Raw genomic sequence first — 16,207 nt, 5'->3', positions numbered from 1 at the left:
TATTCGTTTGAATACAAAATACAATTTCACCGCTAGATGGGAGACATTCCTACATAGTGTCCCTTTAAAAATAATTAAGTTACCATAATATCACCATTATGGTGATCAGTGTTTGCTTTAGTTGGGCTCTTGACCATTGACTTTTTAACATTCGTTTTTCTTTGGCTGCATGCTTCAACTGTGTGTTTCTGATACATATTTGTTATGACAAAAAAAAGGAGAAATTCTGATCAGATGAAGTTGGTCCCGTATTAGTGTTGATATAGTCATTATATGGCCTGATTCACTGATGTCGCTTAAACTCAAATAGCCGAGTATGTTAGCAGTTAATTTCACATGAGTAGCCTTATGAAATTGTGGCATCAGTATTCTGAAAATCTGATATTCTGATTTAAAATAAATAATCATTATACATAATGTTTTTTGAGCTGTGTTTGTTTTTAAGGCACACAGATACATCAAGAATCAACATATTAATATCAACAATGGTGACAATCAACAAAGCTTTTTTGTGACGTTCAGAGTTGAGCTGAATATTTTGTTAATTGTCACCATTGTTGAGATTCATACACTGATTCTTGATGTCTGTGTGAGTCTACTACATTATCCTGTCAAAACATTTTCTGCGTAATGACTTCTTAAAATATTTCAGAGTATACAGCACTGCATTAGTACTGACATGTGGAGATTACAAATAATATTAAACGACTTAAATTCCAGTGAAAAAGGCCACTAAATGATGAGTAGTTCATCACTAAAGCAACATAATCTGTATGTTGTGCTATAATAAACATATATCAGATAAACTCAGTTTCAGAAGCACAGGTTTCAGGTTCACATTTGAAAGTATGTGTGTTTGATGGCAATAATTCAGGAAATATATGTAAATTAAGTGTTTATTTATTTTATTTTATTTTTATTTTAACAGTTTGTTTGGCAGCCATAGCAGCCAAACAAAATTAATTACAGTAATTTACTGATTTTTTTAGTGTATATAAGGCTCAGGTGTGGCTCAGTTTTGGAGTGTCTGGTTTACTTAAGGCTGAGAGTTAGTTTCAACACTAAAACCTATTCAAGCCCAGTGCAGGGCCAGTTATGGGTCAGTAAATGGCTGAGACTCGGGCCAGTTATGGCCCATGTGTGGCCCTTGTCTTTAATCCAGATCTGTGCCACTCCAGGGCCGTCAATCTTTGTGGCATGTGGGCCATTTGTAAAGGGGCTGTGTGGACCGGAGCTGGGCCAGAAAAAAACTGCTATGTGAGCAATAAAGGGAATCAAACTAACAGAGATAATAATAATAAAACTATTTTTAATTTTTAAAGGCACTTACAAAATTAAGCATTTCTATTGCTAAAACGATTACAGGAAAACTTTAAAATCAAGAGAAACATTTCAGAAAATACATTCAAGATTATAATGAATAACATATATTTAAAAAAAGAGATTTTATTGAATCTAATATATTTGTTTAGACTGAAAATGGCTGTAGGAAACTACAGTAGCCAAATATAATTGTGCAGTCAGATATACTCTGGACGCACAACAAATCTAAAACTGTAGTCATCAGGACAGGGGTTAGGCAGACCCATACTGCTGTTATTTGGAATCACTGCCATGCTGTTCTTAAATTCTTGAACATGAAATATATTTTTTTGATTTTTACAGGTGAGAATCAACTTGTTGCTGAAGAGAATGGTGTCAGCGTAACTATTCTGATTGCCATATGCCAAAAACCTTGTAACAGGAAAAGAATCACATGAATACAGACCATGGTTAGAGCATTCTTGAACACTAAGAAAAACCTGGGCTTGCCACTGGATCGTCTTCTCTTTGTAAAGAGAACTAGTATGTGCAGGAGTGAAGAAGGCTTGGATTCTGTTATGTTGGCCATAGTTGTTGTAGGTTGGGTAATTGTTGGTTGTGGCATTGATAAATACACTCCACTCATCGGTGTAGATTCTGGGCAGATAATCATAACTCATGTTATCCATTTTATTCCTGATCTTAGAGAAAGGCAGAGCATTGAACTGAAAACCTCTGAGAAGACCAGTTAGGTACAGTTTCTCATGATTCTGATGGAGAACACTTGAGGAAAACTGCATTCCATACAGTTTATCCACTGGGATCAAGAGGAAGCGGATGTGATTCAGGAGGCTGGCCTGTTGTTCTGAACTAATTTGATCACTTTTGTCTTGGATCCATCTCTCCAGAGCTTCAAGAAGAAAAGCTTCATCCTTCACAACCAGGTCTGAGCGCTGCAGCAGAGCGTCCATCATGTTGAAGGAGATGGTGCTCCACAGCGGAGAGCTTATGAGGAACTCACAGTTCCAGGAAAGATACTGAAGGACGTTCTCCTGCAGAACAAGGTCACCTGTGCGGACGCCATACTCGTACATTGATACCTGCGTCTGGAAGGTGTTGTCTTCGGGAAGGAGTGAAGTGAAGACCCTGCCAACATCCTCCATAAGCGTCTTCACCCCGAAGATAAATGACAGCTGATGGAGACATTGAGCCGATGTGATGGAAACATCAATCTTACGTGTGTACAAATACCTGAGAAAAACAGTTCAGACACTGTAAGCATCTTTCACCAATAATATATTCAGTAGAATTATGATATGCACTATTCAAAGCAACATTCTTGATGATTTGAGACAATTGGATTGAGCACAAATTGAAGTGATCTTAAGAAATGTACCTGAGAAAAGCAGAGACATGAGGATGACAAGTCTTGCTGACATCCACTGTGAGGTTTCTGGACTCATTTGTTATGTTTAGTTCTGGATAAATCATGAGGATCAAACGGTGTGCACAAAACGCCAACTCTGCCTCTTCACTGAGGTCTCGTACATTAATGCTGAAATCACAACCATCTCCACTGTCAAACAGAAGACCAAGATCATCAGACAAACCCAGACTGTTATCCACAGAGAACTGACGATTGCTGGTTATGTTTTTACCTGCAAAGAAAATATAATAAAACAGATTCAAATTATGTAAATGATATACAAGTGCACAACTGCAAATATATCTAGTAGTTGAATGTCTTACCAGTATCACAGATCACGCCTGCATCTTCTTTATGTGTGCAGTCAGTAACACCCCAGCCTTTGAAGCTGCATTCAGACAATGAGCTTTCTGAACCTTTACAGTTCATGTCATCCAGCCAGACTGGACCAGAGCCTTGAAAAATCAATAAAATTGTGGTTTAAAAAATAAGACAATTATTGTTATCATAGTGTGTAACAATAAAATGGACTGAGGATCATATACCTTCACCATATTGTCCTCCAGACGTAACTGAGATTGCTCCAGGGAAACCGATCTGACGACACACCACTTGTGCTTCGGCCACGTCCCATCCGTCATCACAAACTGTTCCCCACTGTCCATCATGATAGATCTCCACACGACCAGAAGAAGGAACTTTCCCCACCAATCGCACGCTGCCCTCCTGTGTTGGCTGCTTTGGTCTGTAACCTTCATCCAGCAGCAAAAGATTAAAATATTAATATATTTTACTGAAAAACACTTTAAAGCAGCCAATAAAATGTGTTGCTTAACCTCAGCTAACTGTTGTGATGTGTTTGGTTGTAAAATTCCACTGAATGTGTAAGACTTTGTAGAATAAATTTAACATTAAAAAATATGTTGTAATGTCACGTCAAACCTGTAAATACAAATACTGCAAACAAACAATAGAGCTATTCACACTCTTTTTCAAAAATAAATTGTTACTACACCATATGTTTGTTACGTAGACACTGGAGAGGAATATGGAAGGTGAACAGTGCGTTTATTGAACAATAATGGGGCAGTGATGAAGTGAGCAGGTAGGTTAGAGTCCAAAGGATTATCTTGAGGGAGACACAGAGTAATGGAAGACGATGGAGATCGCTGGAGACAGGGAGAATAGTCCACTATGGGTAATTGAGACCGGACAATGAGCTGGGGTGAAGTGTGTGTACAAGTAGGTAGGTAATGAGGGTGATGATGAGGTGCAGGTGTGTGTGATCATGAACGGTGTGTGTGATCATGAACGATGTGTGGGAACCAAGGAGAGTGGAATCCCCAGATATCTTGGAGGCTGATGAGGAAGTGGAAGCTTCCAGGGCGGAGCCGGCCATTCAGGTGGCCAGAGTGGAGCCGGAGGCTCAGGAACCCAGGGCACAGCCAGCAGCTCGGGAGACCAGGGCGGAGCCGGCAGTGCGGCTATATGGCCCCCTCAAAACATTTTTATTGGGGAGCTCCAGGCATCGCTGGAATGGACTCTGGACAGGGACAGAGACTGGAGCTTCCACTGAACTCTGGACGAGGCTGGAGACTGGAGCCACTTCTGGGCTCTGGACGAGGACGGAGACTGGAGTCACATCAGGCGAGGCGGCGGTCATCTTGGACCAGGGATCAGGCACGGCAGCGGTCATCTTGGACGAGGGCTCTGGAATGGCGGCCATTTTTGGACGAGGATCTGGAATGTCGTCGAGTTCACCATCGCTGGGATGGTCGATGGTGAACAGGAACTCACTGCTGGCCAACACCCACTCCACAAAAGCCTCGAAATTCTCCTGAGTTCCTGCACCGGGCAGGCGTGCCTTCGTCTCCGCATTGAGGCTTTTATGGTAAAAAACACTCAATGATCGGTCGGGGAAGGAGGTAAGGCATGCCAGGTTGAGGAACGCGGTGCATTGCAAAAGGGTGTGGGCCTCGAGGTCTTGGTCCAGGCAAAGCATAAGCACTGCTGGACCCATTTTCTGTCTTGGTCCAGTCATCTGTTACATAATGCAGACACAGAGAGGAAGATGGAAGGTGAACAGTGAGTTTATTGAACAATAATGGGGCAGAGATGAAGTGAGCAGGTAGGTTAGAGTCCAAAGGATGATCTTGAGGGAGACAGCACAGCAAAAACTCCAGTGTTCACAGAAAACACTCCAGTGTTAAATTAACACTCCTGGGAGTTTATATGAGTCCACACTCAAGAGTGTAAAGTGTTGAAATATGAGTGTTAAATGAACACTCAAGAGTGTTAAAGTTAATGAGATAATTAAGTTATTAACTGAGTGATGATTGAGCATTAGTGATGAACACCTGATGATAACAAGCAGAATCACTAAAGGAGAAAATCACAAATTGTAAGCCACCATTATGGAGATCAGTGTTTGCTTTAGCTGGGCTCTTGACCCTTATATTATTTACTTAGAATTCTGTGTGCCTGCTGTTATTAATTTATAACAGACAGATGAACAAAGAAAAAAAGTGACCTGTTGGCTATGTTATGACAATCATAATATGAACTTGATCACTGAACCCTTATTTCTGATTAAAATTTCTGTTGTTTATTACAGCATAACTGTGATTCTACATAAATATCCAGCATTTTTAAAAAATAAATATTGAAGAATGTATTTTAAAGTTGTTTTGAAAAAAAAAATCTTAATTTTAGGCACACACAGACATCAAGATTCAGTCTATGCATCTCAACAATGGTGACAAGCAAAATATTCAATTAGGAAAATGAAATTACTTCATATAATTTGTTAATTCTGCAATGCATGATGGGAGCCATTAATGAGTTGATTGGTGGCAGCCACTGCAACATGCTTTATTCTTGTCACCATAGTTGAGATTCACAGGCTGATTATTGATGTCTGTGTCTAAATAAAGTATTTAAAAGTCTCTTGATCAGAACAATGTTTATTAAATATTTTGGATTATATAAAAAATACTGAAAATCATACACTTTAGTATCAAAGAGCTGCTTTATAAACAAGTTATACCAAACTATGTAATTAAGTTTTGTTTATTTCAGATCACAATATGATTGTCAAAACATGACCAACACCATCAGATCACATTTTCTCTTTGTTCATCTGACTATTATTTATCAGAAAACGCAGACAACCAAAATCTAAAGTTAATAATATAAGGGTCAAGAGCCCAACTAAAACACACACTGATCTCCATAATGGTGACTTACAATTTGTGATTTTCAAATCAGGTGTTCGTCACTAATGCTCAATCATCACTTAATTAATAACTTAATTATCTCATTAACTTTAACACTCTTGAGTGTTCATTTAACACTCATATTTTAACACTTTACACTCTTGAGTGCGGACTCATATACACTCCCAGGAGTGTTAATTTAACACTGGAGTTTTTGCTGTGAGAGAGGAATGGAAGACGTGGCGACAGGGAGATTGCTGGAGACAGGGAGAATAGTCCACTATGTGTAATCGAGACCGAACAATGAGCTGTGGTGAGAAGTACACTCTAAAAAATGCTGTGTTGGCTTTAATTAACTTTTTTATGTCAACAGGTCCCACGTAACTAGGTTACGTTGGATTTATGTAACATTATTTATTTCAATTAACTTAAGTTAATTACATACCAATGCCGTTTAGTTGAATAAGGTTAACAGTCTTAATTTTGTTCAAAACAACTAAGTTAATTAATTTCAATTATCCTAAAATTGATATTTTTACATTCAACCAAAACAAATAATCCAGCAGCTCCAGTGTTAAAAAAAACTCTCCTGGGAGTGTATATGGCTCCAGACTCAAGAGTGTTAAAGTGTTAAAATATGAGTGTTAAATTAACACTGAAGAGTGTTAAAGTTAATGAGCTAATTAAGTGATTCATTGAGTGATGATTGAGCATTATTGAAGCATTATTGTTAACAAGCAGAATCATCAAAGGAGAAAATCTAATTTTTTAAGGCTACGTTTACACGTGGACGGCTATTTTCATAAACGGACCCATAAAATTTCATCCCTCTTCGTTTTCAAAAATAACCCTGTGCACACGAACCCGTGTATATGCCGTCAAGAGCATGCCAAACCTGTAGGTGGCAGTGTAACGAGAAGCTCAAGCCCATGTTAGCCAAGCAGAATCCCGAAAATAGTCACATACTGTGACGTCGCTGCCTAAAACTCTGTGTTTCTCAGTTTACATGCAAACGTGCAAACAGAGTTTTCCAAAATCTCCACTCTGGCCGGAGTTTTTAGAAAGAATCGTTTTCAGAGGAGAATTCTCCGTTTGCGTGTAAACGAGGGGCACAACCGAAGGGAAATGTGTCCGTTTTTCAAAATAACCATGTACGTGTAAACGGGGCCTCAGACACCGTTATGGTGATCAGTGTTTGCTTTAGTTGGGCTCTTGACCCTTACATTATTAACTTTAGATTTAGTTTAGCTTTTGTATCTGAGTTATAACTCTCAGATGAACAAAGATAAAAATGTTCATCTGACGTTAGTTATGGTTTGACATAATCATAAGTTGACCTGAATCACAAATCTAATTTAGAGAGTGATGTCTACCATGTTGATTACAGCAGCCTGATTCTACAGTTAATGATTATCAGCATTTTCTTACAAGTTATTCTGATCAAAAGACTTTGAAAATGACTTTATTTAGATACACTGACATCAATAATCAGCCTGTGAATCTCAACAATGGTGACAGTAATAAAGCATGTTGCAGTGCATTCTGGGTGCAACCAATCAAAACTTATTCATGACTCCCATCATGCATTGCTGTATGAATAAATTATTCATACAGCAATTACACATACATTATTCATATATGTGGGTGTGCCAACCCATGAGAAAGACGAGTAGAAAAGTGCGTTTATGTGTGTGTGCTCAAGGACAGAAAGTACTGTGGTTCTACTCCTAGAACCTTAAAGGAAATCAGCCATCTTGGTTGAGTTTACTGGAGTTCAAGGACATGAAGAGGTGGACAGCTTGCACTTGCAAGGCCTTGAGAAGGACCTGGGAAACTTTGGGAAAGTCACAACTTATGTCAATCAAGAAGATTAGAGTATAAAAAGTATAAAAGACTGATGCGCTGAATGCCTCTCTTGGGATACTGATACGTCAGAACCCCGACGCCTAGAAGCCCAAAGCTGAGGACAAGAAACCCCAAGCAGAAGACAAGAAGCCCAGAGCTTACTACACCTTTGATTCAAAACGTGATTATTGTATTTTATACTTTAATGATGAAGTTTTATTTGCCTTTACATTTTTGTTTATTATAAAAAGAAAAGTAAACAATTAAAATAAATTTAATTGATTACAAAAACTGCCAACTGAGACTTAGATTTATGATGCTGTAAGACTTTTAATAAGAACATACCACAGAGAAGTCTTCTGACCAAATTATGAGTGATTTTAAAATGCTTATACTTTAGGCCAGACTCGACTTACTTTACCCACCCTTACGAAAAATAAGTTTATTCAAGTGTGCAATTAGTATACTCATTTTAAACTAAAAATAAGAAAGTATACTTTCAGTCTACTTTTTATGTACTTCTCAGAATGTACTTCTCAGAAATATACTTCAAATTGCACTTAAGTATACTTGACTTATACTAACAGAAAAGTCTAAGTATATTTGGCCTATATCCTACTTGTTGATCGAGATATACTTAAAAGTATAATTGAGTATTCTAAGTATTGTTGGCTTGTATTTGTGTTTACTATTATGATTGAGTAGCTTATTTAAAAAAAACATATTACACACTGTCTTATAAACTAACATGTTCAAGTTTATATAGTAACAAGCTTTCATGGTGGAATAGCTTATAGAGTAAATAAAAAAAGGATGGAACTGAACCTGATCTTGTACACAGCGATAATAATAACTCTTACAAAGAATACGTTTATTCAAGTGTTCTATTAGTATACTTCGTTCTTTTCAACTAAAAATAAGAAAGCATACTTTCAGTCTACATTTTATATACTTCTCAGAAATATACTTAAAATTACACTTAAGTGTACTTAACTTATACTGAGAGAAAAGTCCAATTGGCCTGTACTTGTACTCAATCTTTTGATCGAGATATACTTAAAAGGATAATTAAGTATTCAAAGTATACTTGGCTTGTAGTTGTTTTAACTCTTTTGATCGAGTAGCATATTAAATATACTTTTTTTTTTACATAGTTTTTCATATACAGTCTTATGAAACTTACCTTGTTTGAAAATATTGATCATTTTTTTTTACATAAAACAGATATGTTTCTAATTCTGCGTATCTGAATTTTTGTGTAGGCTAGTCCACTGGTTGTGTACATAGGCATTTACTTTAATTCTACTTTACTCTTTCCCCACTATTGACTGAAATTTTCAGCTATCCATTTTTTCACTGTTATACGGTAGGGGGCGCTATGACACATCTTAGTACAGAATCTCCGGATCAAAACAGGAGAAGAAGAAGCTGAAACAAGTGATAGAAGATTGCTCACGCAAATGTAAAATAGCGTGATCATCAAACATTAAACAGCGTGTAAATCAAAACTGCTTTATGTTTCCAAATGAAATGAAGCGTAACACATGAAGAGAAAACGACTGTGAAGCTTTGGGGTTGTTGGACTCGATCTACTCCATCTGTGTTTTGATCATCGTTCTGAATCTGATCAAGGCGTAGTCTTTGACAAAAATGAGATTTTCTCAACATTTTTGTTTAAAATGTTGCCTTTCTTTATGAAACTTACCAACATTCAAGTGTTGATAAAAAAGGATTTATGAAGCTAATAAAAATGTAAAGAACAGTTAAAGGTATTTTTCAAGTATAAAAAATTACATTTGAACTAGTAGTATAGGCCTACTGCAAGTGCAAAAAATAATATTTAAATAGTAAACTATAAGTATAATGTTATGTTCACTTAAAGAAAACTTGTAGTATAAAACTACTAAACTAGTAGTTTACTGAGAGTATACTAAAATAAAACTTGCAAGTATACTTGCAGTATAAAACTACTACCCTAGTAGTTTACTGAGAGTATACTAAAATAAAACTTGCAAGTATACTTGCAGTATAAAACTACTAAACTAGTAGTTTCTGAGAGTACACTAACAAAGCAAAAATTATATATAATTAGTAAACTACAAGTATGATGTTAAGTTCACTTAAAGAAAACTTGTAGTATAAATCTACTAAACTAGTAGAGTGTATTTCAAAGTATACTTTCATAAACTAAAAATTTGCTACAAGTATTAAAATAGTAAACTACTAGTATATCCATAAGTTCACTTGGAGTACAAATGAGAAACGCAATTATGAACTAGTTGTGCACTTAAAGTTTACTACTGTTACACTTATAGTACACTTAAACATATACTTTTATATACTTCAAGTGGGCCAGTTTAGTCCCAAGCGGTATTAAAATAGTACACTTACAAGTTTACTACTAGTACATATTGACATTAGTATACTAATACATAATGTATACTTAAAAATATACTTGAACATTACTTAAGTATACTTCAAAAATGAACTTTAAGTATACTTCTTTTTTTCGTAAGGGTAACCTGAGAATAATAAATAAATAGGTTAAAGGTGTTAAGATCAAAGTACACACCGTAAAACATGGCGCCCAGGCCACGGTCGATCGAGAAATGCTTGCCCATTCGCTTACGCACTCGTACGCTTGAGTCTTAGAAGTACGAACTTTGAAAGCTAGTAAATCACCAACTAAAAGGCAACCTGTAAAACCCCCAAAATGTTAATAATCTGGAGGGATTATTTATAGACAGCCCAGAAAGGGTTGAACGCGCGTAGAACAAATAACTTTATGAGCGAGAGAGCAGTAAAGATTGAGAAAGCCGTAAAAAATGAGAGACAGAAAAGTCTCACACGGCTAGCCTCAGAGAGTGAGAGGCAGAGACGGGCTAAAGATAAGACCTTTTAGTGAAGGACGCTTCGGTTATGATAGCGGAAGCCCAGTAAAATCCAGCAATGTAGATATTTAAGTTTATACGTGAGGAGATTCTCATGTATTAAAATGAAAATTAGCCTTTCAGGCAGACACAACGGTTCCAGAAATGGAACGAGGCTCCTGTCTAGAGATTGACCAAAATGGTTCAAACTTAAAGACTGAGGTAGGTCTAACAGCAATACAGTGGAAAATGTGTACATGTAATACAATTACAGTATAAGACTCCTAGAAAAGGAAAATGTGATGATTAATAATGATTAATGACTGTTAACCCTCTGGGGACCAAAAACGCGCCGGCGTGTTTGCCTCGTTTTTTTTCCACAAAGCAGCAAAATAGACTTAAAATACTCCCGTCATTTTTTGTCATACAGGCTTAAGAAATATGAAAAAATAAACTGTTAAATGTCTTTCTGCCTCTCCGTCTGTAAACTTAAACAAAACTCAGCGAATACTATTCACTCAGACATGAGCTATAATCATTTAAGTGTGTAGTTTTAAATTATCTAATTCAAAACTAAAACTAATATTCTCTGTTTATGTAATCTATATAAAAAGAGCGAGAGATCAGCCGGTCTCATTATCGTTCTGGCACCTCATTATCTGCTAATGTGACACGCCCATCGAGAGCGCGCCGCTATTCAGACGCAGATCTAAAGCAACACATGCAAACCAGTCAACGCCCACAACAGCTGGATAACACACTCGCTGTGAGGAATAATAATATCGTGATAATCCTGGAAATTTTACCTCAATCGTGCTGGAGTAGCCTAACAACGGATCCAGCTGCAGATGATCAGTAAGTGCTTTGTTCTAATCGCGATATGAAATGGTGTCTGTAAACCGCAAAAGACTGTTTAAATTTGAATCGCGTTTCTGTGTTTGAATGAATGATTGGCACAGACGCATGTTGTTGTTTACTACAGCTCGCGCGTGTCTGTGTGAATGAATTTAGCTTTTAGCAAACTATCTATATTGCCTACTGAGATTAGTAAAAATCGACTGAATACGTTGAAATAAAATGTCTTTGTATAAGCAACATATTAAACTGCAAATTAACATTTATGCCCTAATATATATTATAAAAGACGATATGTTACAGACGAAATATGAAAGACAACATTTCGTTTTGGATAGATTATAAAGTTTTTACTGCCACATCAAAACCTAATTTACAAGTTGCAAACAAAATCTTAAAAGATCAATATAAGCCTTCTCTTTCAATTATTTTTGTGTTTTATTAGTGACAAATTTGGGGAGTGTGATGAAGTGAGAGAGGACCCAAAAGCGGCAAAACAGTCTTTAATATAAATTAGAAGCTGTCCACAGAATATATAACAAACAGAAAAGGAATAGCCAGCAGGCTCTTAAACGAGAACACAAATCCTCTCCTGGGACAGCGAAGCACAGGATGCGGCCAGTGAACAGTGAGTGTGTGGCGAGCCTTGGGTATAGTGATGTGACATTTGAACCAAGGCGTCGGAGCTTGTGTCGAGAAAAAATGGGCGTGCCAGATGAAGCCGCGATTCGAGGCTTGTGTTGTTAACGAGAAAATCACGTGACTCATGACAAACGAGGCCTCGGTTTGTATGGATACGTCATCGGTTCGTTCTGAGTGTCGCTTCCAGATAAAGGGGGTTCGAAACTCGCGCCACCTTGTGGGTGTTGGCAGGAGTAGTAGAAGCATGTGTAGTGTCAGAGTAAGAGCGTTAGCTCTCATTGTCATTATTGTGTCATATATGTGCTAGGGCTGTATATTATTGAATTATATCAGGTTCGAATAGTTATAGTAAATTGTTATTATTAATTATAGTAGCTATATTATAGGGAGTAGCTATATTATTAATATATTAATTAGATAGGATTATTTGGATTGGATTTTTGGATCTGGACTGGACTGCTTTTTGATTTGGATTGCCCTTTTTGATGTGTTTGCTTGTTGTTACTTTTCCTGGTAATGGAGCCAGCAAGGAAGAGGAAGTCCTCCCCTGTCTGGGCTCAACAGAAGCATCAGTATCCTCATTTATTCCCGCTGGCACTGGCATTTTTATGTTCCCCTGAATCCTCTGTTCCTTGTGAAAGGATATTTTCCAAGGCTGGAGAGGTTTTGTCCAAGAAGAGGAATTGTCTAAACCCCAACACACTTGAAAAAAATCTGTTTCTCAATAAAAATCAATGGTAATCCTACCTTCACCCACCCCAAACTGCAAACTCCTCTATATCCAGAGTCCCATAAGCACAACACTGCACTAAAACTGTAACCATTCACGGCACAAAACCTCCCAGAAACAATTCTTAACTTTTCCCACCCCAGACTATTCTGTTGCAGTTTACTTTATTACACTCCCTTCAACATAAGCACTGCACTCATTTAACTTTTGTTGTTCATACTGGCACTATCCAAACAATTTATGAATAATTAATGAATTGTGTGTGTGACAGTTGTTTTTGCACAAGTAAATTCAGTCAAAGAAAGATACATATTGTATTTTATACCCAGGCAATGGACAAATGTCTGCTCATGTACTTTTATTATTGCAAATGAAAGGTTACAGATATTACAGTGAGAAGAAAATACATAAATAAATGAAATGGGGGATCGGGATACGGACATCATAAGTCTGCTCAGGTCATTGGTTCAGAATTACTTAATTTGTCTGCTATATCATTGCACAGTAGCTAGGTGTCACTAGTGAGCAATAATGAATGAAGCTTCGAGTAATGAACCTTCAAGGCAAGTGCACACTACAGGATTTTAAAACGTTGGGCTGAACTGTGCAGTTCACACTACATGACTTGCTCTCTGTGAAATCAGGAGTGTTCAAGTTGTTGAGCTGTTCACACCACACGACACAACGTGATTGATCCGCAACAGGAGGTAACTCACTACACGAGGTGACAACAACTCTGTCAGCCAACGATTCTATCTTGTCTACAAACCACGTTTTATCACGAAGAAATCACGCGATAAAACGAACCAGAAATGACGCAATACAGCACGCGCACCACTACCCAGCGAAGAAGAACACAAGTGCACAACACGCGAGTCTTTGTTTGAATATGGACGTCAGAAAGAAATTAGTGCTGCAAACTGTTTGCGCGATGATTTGCTCTGAAAAAAAAAAAAACAATCCCATAGACAGTATATAAACGGTATTTTCCCAGTGACCTCAACCCATGCCTTGCTCTGATTGGCCGTAGCTCATGGCATCACATGTGGTTGAGTCGTGCGACAGCTCCAGATATCTAGCATGCTAGATATTTTTCTGGGCTCGGCGACGCGTCCGCGAGGCGTCTGCGAGCGTCTTTGATGCGTTGTTGGCTCTTTCATACTAACAGATTGGCGAGCGTTCATCGGCCGCTAATCCCCCGCGATTTGCACGCGATAACAACCCGACCTGTCGGCGAGCTCAACGATTTGCAAATCGGACTTAAATCGGGCTTAAAATCCTGTAGTGTGAACTAGGCATTAGGTGAAGCAATGGGCTGCGAGGTCTCAGTGGTTCAGGAAGCCTCATTTTGCCATCACTAGCCTTGGGTCTCACGTGAAGAGGAGAGGAAGCCGGTAGCTGGAAGCAGGTGCTGTCCGGGTTCTCGGAGACAGGTAAGCTGGTTAGAATACAGAGAGCACGTAATAGCACTAACAAACAATATACTGCCGTAGATTATGCTCCAGTTAGTGCACGGACAGGACAAGACAGGACACGAGAGGTATAGCGATACGCATGTAGCATTGAATAATCTGACAATGAGACAGGGAAGGAGAGAGCTAGAAAAAGCAGAAACAATTAGAGGAAAAGAGGGAACAGGTGGGAGGAAATCAGCGCGGAGAATGTAGAGAGTGAAAACAGCTGAGGGTGATGAGATGACGAGAGAGTGGGTGTGAGTGAATGTGTAAGTGAATGTGTGTGTCTGTGTGTGTGTGACCACAAGAGGGAGACAGAGGAGGAAGAGAGAGCCAGGATCATGACAGGGAGAGGATAGCCTACATATTCCAAAACTTTCTGAAAATACGAATGAGAATTAACTGCACAATTACTAGAAATGTTTACCTTGGATATTATACAATTTGCAAACATACACAGTTACGATAAAACAGTAAATCCTGGAACAGCAAGGATGATTTTAGTGTAAAATAGGTGTACCGGTTAAAGAGATAGAGTCTGTGAGCACAGCTCAGACTCGAAAAAGCAACAGTGGTGCGTGCAAGATCGTCTCCCACACTGTATTACCGAGAAGAGCTCGTACTTCGGAACGCTAGAGGTTGAAAGACCTGTAAAACGATAGTTATGAAAACTTAAGGGAGGCACTGACAACAAAATAAGTCAGGTAAACTTTATTTTTATATAAAGTTAAATAAAAGTTTAAGATGGAGTACAAATTGTAATTGAAGGAATATAATTAGAAATAACAGACAATGAAGAAAATGGGAGATAGACTATTAACAACCCAGCCAGCACAGCCGTGTGGGCCCCACATGGGTTTGACCTGGGCTATCTAACCGGGACCCAGACAGTTTTGTCCACGGTTTCCATGTAGGCCCCACATGGGTTTGCCCAGATGAAATGAACACTGCTCAGTGTGCACACTACAGGCTGTTAAATGTAACACTGATCAGTGTTGGAGTTAATGAGATAATTAAGTGATTGAATAATGATTGAGCATTATTGATGAACACCTGCTGTTAACAAGCAGAATCACTGAAGGAAAGAGAAACACAAGAACTACGACTTCCATGGCGAAGGCATCAGAGGAGTCAGAGACGTGAAGGGTCGCTGAAGAAGTAGGATCTGATTGGCCATATGGGCTCCTTTTATAGGCTTAGGCCACGCCCAGTTAGGCGCGCTCTGACATGTTATGGCGCCAAGTCTCCTGATTGGATCGTGCGTCAGAGGCGCTTGGCCATAGGATGTGCAGTTGACGCAGCACAGCCAATGGGCGAGCTAGACGCTGCTGTGCAGCTGCACTGCATTTTAAATGATTTGCTTCAGTATTTCTGGAGGAAAGGAGTTTCCCCACTGCGTATAGCTATGCAAGTGACCGTTCTCGGAAGGGAACTGATGTTAAAGAGTCAAGAGGCCAACTTAGGGGCTGTTTACATGACACTGTTTTCAACTAAAAACGTAAAACTTTGTATTAGGTTTGGTCGTTCATTTACACGACAATGGCGTTTTGAGTGCCTGAAAACGCAAACTTCTAAAAGCAGGTTTCAAAGTGCAAGTTTTTGAAAACGGTCTCTGTGTAAACAACAAAAACATGAATCTCTGAAGAACATGATGTCATGCACATGCTTATTACATCTTTAGGGTTTTGTCGCCATCTAAAGGCCTGGCTGCAGAATACAGCGTTTATATTCATTTCCGCAGACCCATGTGAATGGGGATCCTTTTTGACAATGGTGTCTTTCAAAATAAAAACTTCTCAGTTTTAAGCATATCGTTTTTGTAAATGTACCCTTAAAAACACAACAACAAACACTGATCATCATAATGG

General features: G+C 38.3%; 1 protein-coding gene across 1 annotated transcript in view; it reads right to left on the bottom strand.

The window, feature by feature from the left end:
- LOC307010354 (putative DMBT1-like protein) overlaps nt 1-16,207 on the bottom strand; it is a 44,656-nt gene that overhangs the window by 15,850 nt on the left and 12,599 nt on the right. The window contains exons 3-6 of the mRNA XM_079634964.1: nt 3,274-3,480; nt 3,052-3,183; nt 2,699-2,960; nt 1,531-2,553 (exon numbers count right to left, since the gene is read on the bottom strand). Of these exons, the coding sequence (XP_079491090.1) occupies nt 1,531-2,553; nt 2,699-2,960; nt 3,052-3,183; nt 3,274-3,480 (1,624 nt within the window). The remainder of the gene's footprint in view (nt 1-1,530; nt 2,554-2,698; nt 2,961-3,051; nt 3,184-3,273; nt 3,481-16,207) is intronic.

Source organism: Phoxinus phoxinus (assembly GCF_949152265.1).
Source record: "Phoxinus phoxinus genome assembly, chromosome: 1".
Lineage (NCBI taxonomy): Eukaryota > Metazoa > Chordata > Actinopteri > Cypriniformes > Leuciscidae > Phoxinus > Phoxinus phoxinus.
This window is presented reverse-complemented; position numbering and strand designations above follow the sequence as displayed.